Source organism: Chironomus tepperi, unplaced genomic scaffold (assembly GCF_022539635.2).
Source record: "Chironomus tepperi strain 1889 unplaced genomic scaffold, CSIRO-AGI_Ctep_v1 contig_85, whole genome shotgun sequence".
NCBI lineage: Eukaryota > Metazoa > Arthropoda > Insecta > Diptera > Chironomidae > Chironomus > Chironomus tepperi.
Window position 1 is genome coordinate 2,536,660 of NW_027226207.1, and position 18,037 is coordinate 2,554,696.

The 18,037-nt window shown below is 31.1% G+C and overlaps 2 protein-coding genes across 2 annotated transcripts in view; one reads left to right on the forward strand and one right to left on the reverse strand.

Annotated features, from left to right (window-relative positions):
* Positions 1-13,121: 13,121 nt before the first annotated feature.
* LOC139086238 (putative inorganic phosphate cotransporter) lies at positions 13,122-16,152 on the reverse strand. Its single transcript, XM_070634631.1, has 10 exons — positions 15,904-16,152; positions 15,780-15,844; positions 15,514-15,694; positions 15,261-15,386; positions 15,051-15,155; positions 14,952-14,992; positions 14,777-14,890; positions 14,491-14,645; positions 13,997-14,435; positions 13,122-13,939 (listed from the first exon to the last, which is right to left on the reverse strand). The coding sequence occupies exons 1-10, from the start codon at positions 15,923-15,925 to the stop codon at positions 13,745-13,747; spliced, it is 1,443 nt and encodes a 480-aa protein (XP_070490732.1). The 5' UTR covers positions 15,926-16,152; the 3' UTR covers positions 13,122-13,744.
* Positions 16,153-17,108: 956 nt separating this feature from the next.
* The window catches only part of klg (klingon), a 56,817-nt gene continuing 55,888 nt past the window's right edge, over positions 17,109-18,037 (forward strand). Inside the window, exon 1 of the mRNA XM_070634410.1 lies at positions 17,109-17,457. The gene's annotated coding sequence lies outside the window, so the exon portion shown is untranslated. The remainder of the gene's footprint in view (positions 17,458-18,037) is intronic.

The following is an 18,037-nucleotide window of genomic DNA, read 5'->3' on the forward strand; positions in this document are numbered from 1 at the left end:
TCATTTGTTTGCAGGGTTTAGAAATTAAATTTTGATGTAATTTTATTTAAAGTAATATTGAATGTGTAGCATGTCAATTCTTGTTCGAAAAATAAATGACATTACATTACTAGAATCCACTATGAAGAATCTCAATTGGAAATGCCAACACAGTTTTAATGGATGCAAGACAAGATCGAGGCATCTCGGATTTTTCTTGTATCAGGATTTTTTTATGAATGTGAATATATTACAATTATTCTGCAAATTGAAATCGAGCAAAATGTCAAGTGATAAGAAATAATGTATAACATTAAAAATAAAATTGTCGGATGATTTTCGGATTTTTGAGTATTGTTCAGATTGTGAATTTAACTTCTCTTGCTTTAAAAACTGTAAATGAATTTTTATTTAACAGTAATCAGTTAGTTCAGAGGATTAAAGCAGTAAAGTTAAAGTGAATCATTTGATTTAAAAAATTGGAGCATAATGGAACAGTAACTTTAAAAAGATGAATTTATATTATTTCTTAAAATTAAGTTCTATCTTATTTTGCCTACAGAAGAGTCTTATTTTTGGCCTTTTTGATTATAGCATCAATCAATATTTATGCATGAAGAAGTTTTTGGACTGTTGAATACATTTGTTGTTAAACGGATATATTTGATAAATGGTCAAAATTAAAGCATTAAAATAATACCTTCCTATAAATTTTACCAAAAGCAAATATACATCCATTGCTCTTTACGAGAAATCAGAAAAACTTCAAAGGACTTCAGTATAATGTAGCGAGTATTCCATCTGATGCATTCAAAGATTTAACAAATTTAAAACTTATGAGTTATAATCTTTTACAAAAACGGGAAACATCAATTTCTCTCACACGTATGTGTCTGAAAATGCTTTCATAGAGAATATTACATTACATGACAATGCCATTGAGAAGTCAGTTGCGTTATTAAGTTCCCCACTAAGAACCTCATACTTCCTGAAGCATTCTCAACTACAACATCACTACTTTTCAGACAAAACATATTTTAAGTCGAATTAGTATTTTAGGAGCAACAAACAAAAGGCACGTACATAGAGAGTCAGTCTCCCCTCTCATTTCCTCATTCTCTACAACATCACACAAAACTAATGAATAGGGAGAAATAAAATAGCAAAAGAGAATCGTACAGATAAATATTGTAAACAAAACCTCAGCAAAGTAATGTAACATGTCTAAATGGAATTTATAGATTCACCCTCCTCCGTCATACGACAATCATTTCTGTAATAATGTGACTAGATCACAGCATGAGTCATGAAAAATATCCATTTATGTCAATTTCAACCTACAAAAATGCAATTTTTTTCTTCATTCGACATTTAAGTGATTTCGTGTGAATTTTTTTTTTGGCTGTTGTCTGTTTTGCTGTATAGTGGTGATTTGGGATTTTTTGGACAGTTTGTCTGTAGGTGACATAGAAGAGTCATCGTTTTTGACTCGATTCAAACTATCGTACCGTCAAGAATCTTAAGGGATGAAGACTTCCAAACGTTTTTCTACAAATTAATTCAAAACTTGATGCTGACTCGAGTAAACTTATGTCCAACATACCAATTAAATGCACTCTAACCACCCAAAATATCCTCAACTATTTCCAACTCACATCCATTGCCTGTTTCAATTTTGTATCATTTTTTTGTGTCATTTGGTGGAAAAATGGAATAGAGGAGGTACACAACTAATGATTAGAGACGTGAATGTTCGCTTTGATGTATCGACGTAAAAGTGAACAAATGTTTACGTGATAATGAAATATTTTGTCGTAATCTTCAGTTATGCATTTACTTATGTCCTTATTTATTCTGCATCGGTAATGAGATTTATTTCTCGTTCATGTTTACGAATGTTCTTAATGATGAGTTTGCTGGAAACAGACACAAAATTTATTATTTGTTATTTTGATAAGAGATTATCGCAAAAGATTGGGTGTGGAAGTGCTGTTATGAGATTTTATTTTGTTTTAATTACACAAAAGTATGTTACAATTGAATTATAGGAGATAAAAGCATCCCTAAATTTCGTTGATGGCTTATGGATTGCATAAGATAAATGTATGTTTTGAGAGTTTTGTTTGTTATTAATTTAGTGTCTGTTGGCTGTTTCAGCTGTAATTCGTAAGAGCAATTTATTTATTTAATTTAATCGGAAGGATGTGACTGATGTTTAGATGAGTTTGTTGATATTTTTCGTGGATTCTTCTTTTATTTTCTGTTGATTTTCAAAACAGGTTTAAGTTACTAGTAAATACTCAGAAGCCGGCACATGGCCGACACATATTGTTCAACCTAACCGGCATATAGACTGCTTTTAGGTACGCAGTGGTCTTTCTGTACCATGAAATCATACCCTTTGCCTGCTAGGGTCAATTTTGTAGGTCTCGTCATGTCCTAACCTACAAAATGTTAGTCATGCACTACAAATTTGAGGAAACAGGCCTAAATATGGCTACAGTGCCTTCCAAATCGACTGCCGGATTTTTTAAATATCACTGATTCTACAATGAATAATTCCAGCTCGATGGCCTTCAAACAATCAATGCTAAATACACAAAGCGCCTCATTGAGCTTTATTTTTATGCCATAGACCAATTTCAAGCTGTTATTTCAACAAATAATGAACTCATCGTCATCATCAATCTTCTTTCGTCAAACAAAGAAATCGCAAAAAAAAACCACAAATTCGTCGCGCTGTTCGCCAAAAAATTCTCCATGGAAGGATTTCTTGGAAATCCATTCGATTAGCTTGAACATATTTTTTTTTTGGTGATCATCTAACAAATGAATACAAATTTACTGTATGGAAATTAGGTCGGCACTGTGAACGACAGCTATTAAATTATATTTCAGAAATTGTTCAGTCGCATTAAAGTTTCAAATATAATTTAGTACGCACAAAACGCAGTACAAAAAAAATCTGAAGTTAAAGAGGAGAAAAATTAAGGACGCAAACAGCAGAGCGTGACAAAAATTCAAAACGAAGTCTTAGTAATTTATGTGGGAAAAATACAAATATTTTAGAAATAAAAATGTATTGAAAATAAGAATAAGAAAATAAAAAACTTTTTGCATCGCAAATTAAGGACAAAAAAATTAAAAACAATTCCATCTGTCCATGCAAATTTCAGCAAAACTCATCAACTCAATAAACAAACAAAATTTCTTCTTCTTCATCGTAAATGTTGAAATAAATAGAATCTAATGACGATCTGTTTTCATTGAAATATTGAAAATTATGAGAAATTTTTTCTTGTTGTTCTCGAGCAAATAGCTCCATGATATTTTTATTTTCATCTCGAGAATCATCGTAAAATCAAAATAGCGTTAGAAAAAATGAAATGGAAAAAAGATATTCATTTTCAATGCTTTATTTTGATGTACCTAGAAGACAACAAGGCAGTGTTGATTTGAGTGGGATTTTGTGAGGAAATACAGCAAAATTTTTTTACTTGAGTTGCGTTAGATGCCGTTCACTTATTTGTTCCCGCGAAAATTCGACTTTTTGATTTGCGGCATCCTCTGTCACCCAAGAGGTTACATGATAAGCTAACGACCCCTTACTAAAGTGACACAAAAATGCAAATCCTCAATTGTCGACCTTAAAAAGTATTCTAATAGCATCAATCTTCTAATCGATCAAATATCCAGTTCAAGGCTCGGATTTGATGCCAGATTCGATTTAAATTTAGCACCATTCCAGTGTTATCCCATCCTGGTCCTTGCTTGTAAATAGATTACTCAATTTTTGCCATTCAAGGTTCACCAAGCTATTAGCAATAGACTATAAACATAAATCCAACAAAAAATTCACCAATCACCATCCCTGTTAAAAATATACAAAAAAGCTCCATCCACAAAGAACATCGAAAACGCGAGCGACAATCTCATTTGAATAATTTTCATTCTTTTTTTCTTTCTCCTTTATTTTCTCATCCAACAATAAATATTGCAAAAAAAAAAATTTCCTTTTACTTTTGTTTCTATATGTATTGTGCTTATTCCGTACATTTTTTTCCAAATGTAAGCATCATGTCTCGATGAGATGAAAAGTCACGTAATTTTGAAATAAAAAACTGATATGAAAACCATTGTAATAAATTTAAATCTTTTTTTTTTTTCTCATTCGGTGTGTCTCTCTGACTTAGCGATAAGTTGTGGGAAATACAGTTTTGGATGGGGAAGGACGATGAATGGGTTGGGATTTTTTAAGATTTTTAATGGAAATTTAACGATTTTTTTTTAAATATTTTAAGGTTTATATTCTAATTTACCTATTAAAACCTATAAATAGAGTATTGGACTTGGTATTGGAAATTGGTAGACGAAAACCAGCGACAGAGCCTGCTCTAGATGTCATCTGAGGTAGGTTATGGATCACAATTGATCTGTATGGTCAACAGTGTAAATAAGTTAGTATACCCCAAGTTAACCTTATCAATGCTACTGAACTTTGAGCTATTTGCTAACTGACTTGAACCTACATCTCAATTGTCAACTATGGTCTCCTTTAAGTGCGTGGTCGTAGCTAGGATTAAGCTTTTGAAGTCAACATTTCCTTAAACACGAAAAATTGATTCATTCCAGAGTCAACTACTAAAAAATTGAACAACCCTTATTTATAGACATGCTTCTTTATACATAACACCTGATCCCGACTACTTCTTCCGAATTACCAACACCAAGTTCAAAACTCAAAGTCAAGATGAGCCTTAAAATTAAAATCCAATTTTTTTCACATCAACCCTTCATACCTCGACTCATCTCTCACATTTCACATTATAAATGTGTATCAAATAACTTTTTTTTGTGTGCAAAAATGAAGGGCTGTGAGTGCATGATTTATTTATGTTTATTTTTCTGTAATCTCTTTTCACTCTTGCCGCTCTTTACATATTCATAAAAAAGTATTTTTTCTCATTTCTTTTACTCTTTTATATCGAAATGAATGGCATAAAGTAAGCACGGCAAAGGCAAAAGAAACGAAATAAAAAAAAAAATTATAATTTCCTCTTATCATATGCCACAGTCATTTAATGAATAAAAATTGCTGGCGTGTGCAGTGTAGCTTGCGAGTTGATTACAACGAAATAAAAAAAGGGGTTTTCTTGACTCTTAGTTCTCTCACTGTATGACTTTTGTCCTCATTTCACAGGCATATCAGTTACACTTTGTTTTCCAATTATTGTTTGCTATTTGTATATAACCATGCATGTACAAATTACGATTAGAATTGCTATTGCTTCATGCTTATGGTTGTTGTTCTGGCTGTTGATGGAAAAAAGATTTATGGAAATGCTTTTTCTTGTATTAAATTAATTACTGTTATTAATACTTTTGTGTTTTTTATATTATTTGTTTGATGGAAAAATGGACGAAAATTATGTGTACAAGTAGGCAGTGCCAAATTGTTTCTTATCTCTACTCAGGCGGTATATTTTGATGTGGGATAATTTCGTCAGATTTCCTCAAGGACGTCGAATGTTTTGGAATTGTTTGAGGTGAATTTGGTGCAGCCCTGGACGCGGCATTAGCAGCATACTTGAATATACTGAGTCTCCGTGTGGTTCCGTCTATAGAATACCTTTCATCACAACTAACAATATCTACTGAGGCCCTGATTAAGTCCAAGTCTAAGACCTACAAGCTATTGTCATTCAAAGTGTCAACACAATTTATCGATGTCAAGATATATCCAGCTTCATAGTGAACCTTCTGCTTTCCTCAACACATAAAACCACCCACTATACAAAATTCAACCTAAACTTACTCCAAGGACTTGTCCTACTCTTGTCATTAGAGTTATAATTACTCATTCATTCGTTCATTTATTCACTAAATGTTGGCGGATACTTTCCTTTTAGATTTCCATCAATCCGCTCTGCTGTTCATTCTTTTTCTCTTTTTTCGAGGACGGAAGCTTATTTGGTTTTAGTTCAATTTTTGTGCTCCAAAAATTAATTTTCTATGCATGACTAAAAGAGTAGCAAATTGATTGATTTGTTGATCAGTGAATGTTGTCAGAAATTAGTAGGTTGGACTGAAATTTAAGAAGGATTTACGAGAAATTTGCGGAAATGATGTCCTGGCATTTAGGACATTAAAGGATTAGGTCACTTATGCTTGCGGGATATCTTAAAATTGCTATAAGCACGTCACATAATTTTAAAGTCGTGATGTCCTTAAATTCCTGAACCGAGTCTCATTCTTACAAACCATTCATAAAATAATTCAAGAGTAGATCCGAAAATAAATTTTACGTGCACAAAATCCATCCGAAAAATTCAATAAACCCACTTCTTTTCTCTCCATCTTTACCTTTCATAAATTTCTCACCTTAAAAAGAATAAATTTCAATCAAGTACGAAAAAGTTTTTCATTTCCCTTTTCTGGTTCTCGACATCATGAATGAATCAACTTTATCGTCTTAATGCTATAAATAGGCAAGATGGATCATAAAAATATGAAATTTATAATAACTTTAATAATATTCATCTTGTAGTTGAAGCTAAAATATCCTCGACATATTTCTTTTCCTTGATAGATGGGTGAGATGTCGAGGAAGAACTCAGTAAATTTTAGAATGGAATTTACCTTAATTCAGTTTCATCATCACGATTTATCATAAGACAGTCGTCAAATTTACATCAATTTATTTTCATAAAAATTCTCGGAAAATTAAAGTGTGTAAGTTTATTATTTCGCAAAGGAACTGGATCAAGTGGATGAAAAAAAGTTTTTTCCTTATTCCTCGCAATTTATTTTTCCTCGGCTGTTTTCTCCCCATTCGATATCTGTCAGCGAAGATTCATCTGTCTATCCATTCATGCATCTATCATGACGATGTATAAATATTATGGATGTGAATTTATTTTGAGACTTGTTCGTTCCCTCTAAAAGAATGTTTTGGGGATGAAAATGTATTTGAGTGAGAATTTGCTGAGTTTTGGGGAATTGTTGGATGAAATCAACAGGATTCGGTCAATTAAATGATTTTGTATCTCAATTCTTGGAAGCTTTATATTCTAGTTACACTTGTGTCACTGTTTAATGGCCTAAGTAGCAGAACAATAAGTTCAACAAATCTAGGTTCTGCTAGAAGTTAAATTTGGTACTTTAGGACCTTGGTAGGGTTTGTTCAGAAACAACTATGTAGTCCCGAGCTAGAATCTAATACGCATCTTCCCACTGAACTACATAGAAGCTTGATACATTGTATCATGTAAGTGCGCTCATTATCTGTTAGAATAATGCCATAAAACCTAGTATATGGCAGTATATGGTAGACATCAACAGTATCGTAGACAATATATATTCTAATAATTCACAGATCCTCAAAACCTACCCATCCACACCAAAACAGTTCCAAAAACACACATCAAGTTACTTACATTTATTTATTATTTTTCAACATATAAAAATAGCAATATAAAAAAAACTTTTTATTTATGCTCGATGTCACTGATAATATATTGTGTCTTTAGTCTTTCGACTCTCTTCCTATTCATTCAAAATAAGACGGATTTACGGGAATTTTAGTTTTTCGCATCATATAAAGTTTATGAGCATGAAAATATAATGAATGGAAAAAAGAAGGCAAAGGAAACTGTGAAGAAGGATATATTTGAAAAGGGAGATGATGTAGAGAGGAAGACATGATAATAATTCAAAATGAAAAGAATATGCATGAGATCAGATCAACTGCGAGGATGTAAAAGAAAAGTATTCAAATACGATTTTATTTCTTTTCTTGTTTTGTGGATTAAAGGGCAATATTGATGTTCATGCTTGATGGAATTCTCGCAATATTGACATGTTCGGTTGCGATAAAAATGTGAGGGGTTGTGGGATTATGTGGAGCTGAGGGTATTGAACTTTTGTTGATAAATAAAAATATCAAAAAAATTCGAAAAAAATTTAAAATCTCACAAATTTCAACCCTATTAAAATTGATTAAATCCAATTTAATCCGCTCAAATTTGATGACCTACACTCCCTTATAAAGTTTTCAATTTCCACAAATATTATCCTAACGACGTGCAGCCTCTTTATGCTCATAAATGTGCGTATGCTTATCGTCGTTTTTTTACAAATAAAATTTATTTATTTATTTATTTACGATTTGAATGAAAACTAGCTCTGTTGACTTTAATTTACATCTTTAAAATTGAAATAAATCGTAGGATTATAAATTTTTAACGATCCTTGGCTATTATTACTGCAATAATGGGATGACAAAAAAGGGGTTGCAATAGAATACTTCACAACTTTTTTTTGTGTCGTAAATTTTATTAAATGCGAAGCGATGGGACAGTCGATGAATGGTGTTTTTTAGAAGATGAGTAAAAGTTGTTAATTTTGTCAAAAATTTCAAACTTTTGAAAAAATTAAAAATTTTCTAATTTTTTAAAATTTTCTATTTTTTCTAATTTTTTCAATTTTCAAAAATTTTGATTTTTTTTATATTTTCAAATTTTTAAAATTTTTTAAATTTTTTAAAACGTTCTAAAATTTTTGAATTTCTTAAAATTTCTAAAATTTTTAAATTTTTTTCAATTTTTAAACTTAAGCCAATTGCTTTTAAAATCCAAAAATTTTATACAATTATAGTTTAGAAATTCAAATGCGCTCACAAAACCCAACAAAATTCCCAACTTTCCCATACCCAATTTAAAGATACCTAAACAGCGATAAGTCCGTGAACGACTTCAGCTTTAAAATTAAAGATTATTTTAATGAAGTTTATTTTATTTATTGTATATTTATTTGGGATGCTAAGCTACTTTTTATTGCACACAAAGAAGTTGCAGCACTCATAAAACAACTTTTTCTATGAGGTTCGTTGAACTAGTTTTCAACACACAGCAAGAGATACAAGGATTAAAAAAATTGTCAATAAAAAAAGTTATTTATGTGGTTTAATAAAATTCAATTAAAAATTTTTCATGACTGGATGGTCGGATGATAATGTGGTGAATTTCGTCAGAATTTAGTGAGCATCCTTTTGTAAAATCAAGGACGAATGTCCTTCTGGAAAATAATTATTTTTCATTCAGAGAGTCCTTTAAATGAGTTTTCGGAAGGATTTAAAAAATGTTCATAGTAGATTTACCCACTTTAAAACTTCTGAGAATTCAATTAAGCTATTCGAAGAAGGAAGCCCATTAGAGTTTCTTAAAAATAAGGCTTGAAACATCTTGAGAGACATTTTCATTGAAGGAACTGGATTCAGATGTTAAATTTGTCTTTTATTGGTTTTCCCGAGTCACACACATGAATAAGGGTCCGCCAAATGATAGCCGACTCTACTTGACAGCCAAATGAATGCCATTTGAGTCACTCTAGTTGACGGACTCCAAATCTAAGGAACTAAATGGTGTAACACATCGAGAAATCAAAATATCACTCAAAATTCGTCCCAAGGGGACGCACAGGATGAAAAAAAAATTCTAATTTAAAAACTCAAATATTTATCGAACATTAAACACAAAATTGTTTGATAGTTGAGTAAATAGAGAACTTTAATGGGCATTTCATTATTATTTTTTGTTGTTTCATCCCTTCCTATGATTAAAAAACATTTTTTAATACTGCTTCCTCTTTTTGTTTGAGTTTAGCTTTGGATTTCGGTAATGTTTTTATTTTATGTACCATAAATAGATAGGGGATGAATATTAGAAAATTTAATAATTACGAGAATATTAAAAAATATTGAAGCGGAAGTTGATGATGAAATTAAAATATGATTTTATGAAGTCTTAAAAGTTTTTTTATTTGCTAATTAAATTTTTTTCTAACTTTTCGACTAGATGATTTGCAAATTAAATGAATTAATATGAAGGAAAACACGTGTTTGATGAATTTTAAGTGATTCATTGCATAGGAACAGCTGAAATAAATGATTATTAATTCTGACATTTTTGCATATGCTTAGCCAGAAATCAACCACAATGCTTAAGATCTGAGGTGTATTTGAGAAGGTTTTAGGAGGCCTAACCAAAGAAACACAAAGAAGTCAGAAGAATGAATCGAATTAAAGTCCATACAGAGTACCAAGAGCATATTCAGAGGAGAGATTTAAGGGTCAAGCTTCCCACTTTTTAAAATTAGTGTCCAATTTAGTAGAGCTCCTCAAATCTGACTACGTCCTTACGGATTCATAGTAAACTGCCAATTCAATGAGTTCCTGAGGAACTGTCGTCCGGGAAATCATATCCCCGATTAATATTCCCTTTAAATTGCTACAATTATTTTGAGAAAGAAATCCCAACCTTCTCCAAATTTCATCATTTAAGACAAAAATTCCCAATTTAAACTGTCAATCACTCCATCTCAAAGATACATCACATAGACATAAATCTCATCAAGCATGGAACAAACATTTATTCCAATTAAAGATCAAAAAAACCTTAAAGAGCTAAGAAAATCGCAGAAAATTTGTTGATCAATATTGACAACAAGGAAAGTCACTCGCGTATTTAAAAACAAAATCAGATTAGATCAAAAGAAAATGGAAATTGCCGCCTAGAGAATTTTTTCTGCTTTAAATCTAGAATAAGTAAATTTTGAGAACAGAATTTTTGAAAGAAGTAAGGAAGTGGGGAGCTTAGGTGAAGTTGAGATGGGTATGATAAGTTAAGGATAAGACGCATTACTAATATTTTTGATCAAAGTAATCATTAAAATTGATTTAAAATTCTGAAAAATTCAAAAATTATTTTTGTGCTTCAATTAATTGAGTTTAAGTTTCCTAATATCAAATCATCAAAAATCAATCAATACCCAACTCAAAACATCCAATTCCACTCTTCAACTATCAACAATCAACCCCCAAATAACACAAAACAAGGTAGGTTAACAAAATTACATGTTTTGAAAATTACAAGATAGTTTTGCGCAGTTATTCGACCATAATAAAGGAATACAATCTGATTCCACGTAATTTACGATCATCTATGGGAAAATATTCGACCTTCCTGAATAATTAATTACCTAAAGAACAGCGTAATGTAATTAACAAACAGGTTGTCATTATAGTTTCGATATTGTAGGTCAAGGCTGAACTGATACTTTGTAAGTGTCTGTTAGGGATTATTGTGGATATAATATTGTAGTTTAGAATGTTATGCAATAGGTTAATTACAAATTGATGTCCTGGACTGCATATATTCTTGTCAATTATGTAATGATACATGACTGATTATAAATTAGGTCAAGATTCCCGAACGACATAAATGAAGAAGGCCCGGTAACGGCGCTTTTAAGGCTCCCCTATATGGAGAAGAGTCGTCAATATTGCTGCCAAGAATGGTTTGGCGCAGTCTTAAAAACTCAATGGCATAGACTTCTTCATATGCGTCGCTCGGGATATTCATCCGAATCGACTTCCTCAAAGACATCAGGTCAAATTGAACCCACAAAAACTCACCACTCAACCTCAGAAAATCTAAATAAAATCACAGTTCATACGTTTAAACAAGGAAAAGAAGATGCTATGAATTTAATTGATTATAATCTTTATAAATGAGATTTTGTTATAGGATGAATACATTGGCTATGGGAATATGAATTTTACCTTTGAGAATTTTATTCGTCTTCCTCTCTGAGAAGAAAATCAGTTTTCAGAAATTGAAATTCGTTTTGCTGAATAATATGAAAGATTTTAGATACTTACTCTGTTGTTAAGTAATCTTGTTTGTGAGACAATGAAATTGATACAATTGAATTTATTTGTAGATTTTTTAAATTTTACATCAGATGTGTTCAGCTTTAAAAGCATCATATCAACAGCTTAACACTTCTGTTATCAATATCGAGTCGATGTCTAGCCATGATAAAATGCGTTAAATGAAATAAATTTGTCCATTCGATTCAGTGCATAAATAAGTAAAATTGGCATCATTAATAAATTAAATCAATAAGACTCATTACTGCATATATTCACATATATTCCAATTTTGATCGAAGTTCATTGATATTATTAATTAAATGATTTACAAGTAGGATAACAACATGCTTATTAATTAATTACAATATTGAAATGTGAAATCAATAAGCATTAAAAGGAGGTAGGAGGTATTGTATGCTGAACATCTATCATTTTTAATCTCATAATGAGATCATTTTATATGTGCAGTCAATAAGTAGATGATTATGTGAATTGTAAGTAAGTTTTCGTTTCTGTTATTGGCTTTTCAATCTAATTGAAATTGAACTAAATCTTATTGAAATTGTGGTTGATATTTGAAGATGTAGGAACAATTTTGAGGTTATTTAATTATATTTTATGGAATTCTTTTTAAAATTATAAATTCAAATTTAGCCTTAGTTTTCAATTTATTCATTTATATCCAAAACAAACTCTCAATTATTCATTTAATTTGCATTAATTAACATTCAATTTATTGAATTGATTATAAATATCGAAGTTTTTTTTTATTTTATCCTGAAATAGGCCATTTTTAATTACAATGGAAATTTGATGCTGATAATGGATAACTAATGACTGATAATATTCATCATAATTAACTAAATGATACAAAATTGACATACAATTATGATAATAATTCAGCAGCATATTAATATTTTTGTAAATTTTTTCGGGAAATCAATGATGTAAAATTGGTCAATTGAATTAGTGACTATGGAGATATAAGATTTCAATAAACAACATTTATTATGATTAATGTTTATTGATTATTGACTTTTTATCAGAGGTTACCTGCGTCATTGTTGGCTTTCAACAAGTAAATTACCATTTTTGGTTCCTGTGGATTCATAAAATTAATTGCCTTAATTCTTTAATTTTTCATTTTTTTTAAAAAATTAAGTCAGCAATTCCTCATTATTGATTTGCTTATTTCGCTGGCTTTGTGATCATCTGTGATCTATTGCCTCTCTCAGCTGGCGTCTAAAACTGGCTCTTTCACAAGCAGCCATTTGCCAATTATCAACACCAAATGGCTTACTGTCTCTATCAACAGCTTCTCTCCAAGAGTTCTTTGACCACCCTCGTGCTCTTTGGCCATCCAAAAATCAGACTTAAAGACCTTATTAACAGGAGCTTCACTAGGTCTCCTAACAATATGCCCTACCCATCTAAGTCTATTGACATTCATCCTTCGCTTAATATCAGCTTCCTTTAAAAATCCTCATTAAAGATTTTAAACAAAAATTCAATCCAACATTAAAGCATCTCCCCTAAATTCTTATCTAAAATAATTTAATTCCCTTCCGTTTTAAATTTGACAGGTAGATTCACGACTAGATAAAGCGATGGAAAAAATTTCTGTAAGCTAATTTGAAAGATTTATTTGATATGAGATAAGGAAATTAAAATTCTTAGCGATGGGTTAAAAAAAGGGGAGAAGAATCACGACTTGAACGCATTTTTTAGGGTTTAATGAATTTTTATCGTTTAGATTCTTTTCATTGATTTAAAATTTCTGATGTGGAAAATAATTTTTGGGGCAGGTGGATTAGGAATGTTGGGAGACATGATGATAATGATAGCAAGATTCTTAGATGGATGAGAAGGTTAATTTTAGAATTTTTTCGAGGGAACTTGAAAATTGATTTCTAAATTTAGAACAAAAGACACTTCCAAATACATTTTTAATTACATCAATAGACTTCCAATACCAAAATTAAACAAAACATTTTCTTAAAAAAGTTAAAAATTGCTGCACAAAATAAATTCAATTTAAAACTTTTCGTCATTTTATTGTTTCTCTTCTGAATGCTCAACATCCTTCTTTGTCTTCTTGTACTGTGGATCATCCCACGGCTGTTTGTCCGCAGATCCCCAAATGACGTAAATTATATTTGTCACTACCAGAAAGCCACATGAAATGTAAAATACATTTCGCCATTCCAATATTGTTCGGTTTGGTGTGAGGACGCCAATCATGTAGGGCTAAAGAACACAATGGACATTTAGAATCGATAAATTAAAAGTCACACTTAATCTCACCGTAATAATTCCAATAACTGCACCCCATCCATTAGTCAATGCCATAATAGCACCTGCAAAATTTGGACTCAAATCTAAATTGTTAGCCTTAATTCCTGAGTAAAAAGCACTCATAAAGCCCATAGCAATTGTAAACATAATCACAGCCATTATTCGATTACATCCACTGAATGATGCAATGATCAAGAATATTCCAGGAATTGTGAATGCAATCGATGTAAACAACTTTCTCGAGGCAGTCAAGCTGATGAATTTCTTTGCAAGCATCCAATCACTAAGTGTCGCAAACACTATTGACATAACCCACATTGAAATGTATGGGAGTGTTGAGTACAAGCCATTCTCTTTTATGTCAAATTTAAGTACATCAGCCATGTATTTTGGGAGGTCGGTAACAACGACAAAGTAGCCCACCGAATGTCCAATTTGTGCGATGATTCTAAAATGGAAATGATGTGATTTTCTTCTTCAATAATTACTTCTTAATTGCTTACAATGTAATCATTGGTATACTGGTACAAATTTCCCACCATGGTGTCTTGTTGATGTTTTTGTCTCTAGATAATTGATTCAGTTCTGCTTGGAGATACTCTTTCTCACTGTTTGTGATAAATGGATGTGACTCTGGGTCATTGTAGCATAAGAATTCCTAGAAAAAATTGATGATGTGTAATTTTGGATTTTATTGGTAATTTAGGCTAGATAGTACTGTCATATACCCTAGTAAAGTTAGGATATATCTGAGTAAACGACCAGACCATGAATCATTTATGAACTTACAAAAACAATAAACCAAATCACAGCCGCACCTCCAAAGAAATAAAATGGAGCTGACCATCCATCGAAATATCCAAGTAACAGACCAGATACTGAGTTTGTAATGATATTGCCCATCTAGAATAATATTTTAGAGATGTATGGAGTTTCATACAGTTTACAAAAGAATCAACTATACCTGAGCTCCTCCAAATACAATGGCTGTTGCTTTGGCACGCTCTAAAATCATAAAATTAAGGAATATAGTTTAGTTTCTTAGATGTGAGATCTTAGATACCTTTCTCTGGAATCCAAGCTGACAACAGTGTATTTAGAGCCGGAAAAGTAGTTCCTTCACCAAAACCTTCTAAGATTCTAAGTGCAATTAGCCAGTAGGCTCCACCTGAAATAAAAAGGATTTTTAAGTAAGTTTACCCTAATCTACAAAGATCTAGATCTCATATTGATAATTTCTAGCATAGATCTATCTCTTTGCTGTTATTAGTACCATATTCAATAGTGATTGGTGTTAGTAAGGTCAAAATAGCTGTTGATAAAATTCCAATAGATAATGTGTATTTTCCACCATACTTAGCAGCTAATATTGCACCAGGTATATGAAGTATCGTGTATCCTAAAATGCAGCATTTAATAAAATTGTCAGTTCTTCATGGTCATAACTTTTTGGCAGAGAATTTTACCACATCACATTCAATTTTCACATATTTCACACAAATTTTATATCATAAAAGGTTTCATACCCCAATAAAAAGCTCCTAAAATGACTCCTTGCAACTGTTCCGACCACACATATCCATCTCGTCCTTTTGTATAACTTTCACTGGTTGCAGGACATGTGTTGTCATAAATTTTTGTACCATTTTCGGCCGCTCGATAAGTCATTTCAGTTATGGCGATACTCAAAACATTTCTCATCGTGTACTTTTGTTGTTTTGTGAGTAAATTAGGAATGTGATTGAGGTAAAGCATTAGCGAAATTATTTTATATCTGCTGTAAAATACTTACGGCATTAATCAGTGCAAACCCTCCCATTATGATTAATATGTAACGCACTGGAATGTTGCAGAAACCTTAAATTTCGAGAATTTTAGAATTCAAGTTCCGATTCCAAAATGTATTCATCACTTACACCTTCCTATAGTCTTGATCATGTTTCTTATCTCTTAGTTCACCTTATTTCTAGACAATAATTTCCTAATCTTTAAAAATTATTATAATGCGATTCACAAAAGTACTTTAAACTTTAAAGAACAAGCAATAATTTCAACAAAATTTCTATTTTAAACCTTTCTATCGTCAATAAATCAAAACAAATTGCACAATAAAGAATAAAATAAAATTTATTATTTTGGATCTAAACAGCAGCTGACACACATCTAGGAGGTAAAATTGTCAACTGATAATGTATTAATAATTAGAGTTGATTGTACGATGCTTTTAACTTTCAAGTGGAATCTTATCAACAAAAATTAGTGTAAATTCAGGTCTACTCAACAGCGTTTAATCCACTTGAGGGGTTATGAGAGATTAGATTTAAGTTAATCAGGTGTAGTTATAGGATTTGGTAGAAGTACTTTTGTAATTTTGTGATTAAGAGTTTAAACTGCTTTAAAATTCAATTTCTGACGGAATTAGAATTGGAAAGTAATTGCGACTCTAAGTTCATCAGGATTGCAATGCCTGCCTCCGACTGTTCGCATCATGTAGGAGCATCTTGCAACGCCTGAACTCATTCTTGAATTTTATTTCGACGTAAATCTGAAATCATTTATTTTGAAGAACTAAAGTTCATTAATTGTGAATGACCATGAACACGGACGTAGTCTCATTATCTCTAACCCTTCAATCTCTCATCTGAAATAACAAAGACTAGAGCATGACCTTCTCATTCATTTTATAATTCAGATTAGTAATCTGATCATCAAAAAGAAATCTGCTTAATTTGATAATCCCATGAAATTCGTTTTACACCAAAAATTTCATTCATCCTCACGACCGATAAAACAGCTGTTTGTTTATTATTTCATTGAAAGAGCGCCACACAAACATAGAAGTACAAAAGTGCAACCGAAACCTTTAAAAGAGAGAGAAAAAAATTGCTGTTCTAAAAATCCGCACACAAAAATTGAATCAAAAAACTTCTCGTAGAGATTTTTTTCGACTCTCTTCCTTGTTCATGCGCACGTCTCTCATTCTCTCATTCATCCCTTGCCGCGTCCGCTGTGTTTGAATCTCACATGAAACCCGAGCGTACGTACGTAAAATTATAATTTCGGTACTGTGTACACATTTATTGAATTATTTTGAGTCTGCGATAGTAATTCGTGATATGCTGACGGAATAACACGTACTTTGCACGATCGGTCGCAAAAAAAAAACTTACTGGAAAAATTATTGTGTAAAGAAAAATAATTTTAAAGGAAGTGAACAGGATAATTTTTGTGAAAATTTTGTGAGAAACTTGAGAGGACGTCAATAGATATGAATTGTGGATATACCGAAAAATTCTGATAAGAAATAAAAATTGTGTGCAAAAATTTTATTTTGTGTCAAAAAAAAAGAATAAAAAAAATTTTACGAGAGAAAAAAGTTTGTGGAGATTCCAAAAATATATTTGGATTGTCTAATAAGGATTACCGAGATAGACCGGACATAAAGGAACTTTGATTAGCATTTAATTAAGGTAGAATAATAGAAAATAAATTGGATTCCTTTTTGCTATTCCCACACAACAATACAATGTCCATTCAAATATCGACTGGACATTCAAGTGTATATAAAATAATTCGTTGTGCTGCTTGTTGTCTTGCTTAAAGGATTTTTAATAGCTATGGAATTTATGATGAGCATTTGTGTTATTTTGTGAGCTATTTCTCATTCAACGATGATAACAACGATGATGAAGATGAAGAGGAAATGAAAATCATAAATAAATGAAAAGCATGGGAAAATTTTAAGAATTCTAGTGAAAATGAGGAAAAATGAAAAGTTTTAATGAATTTAGAAAATTTATTTAAAACAAAATTTTTGAGTTTTTAAAGCATTTTCTTTGATGTGAATTTATAAAATTTTAAAAGTTTCAAGTTTAAGGACTATGTTAGTGGACGAATTTCAAAAGAAATGATGAATAAAATTTGATTTAATTGTTGACCTGGAACTTGAAATTTATCAATTTTTCAAGGCAACAAAAATGAGGAAATTCACCGAAAAAAATTTAAAATTGAAATTTTAATTGAAAAGTTTCTAAGAATAAAATCACATGA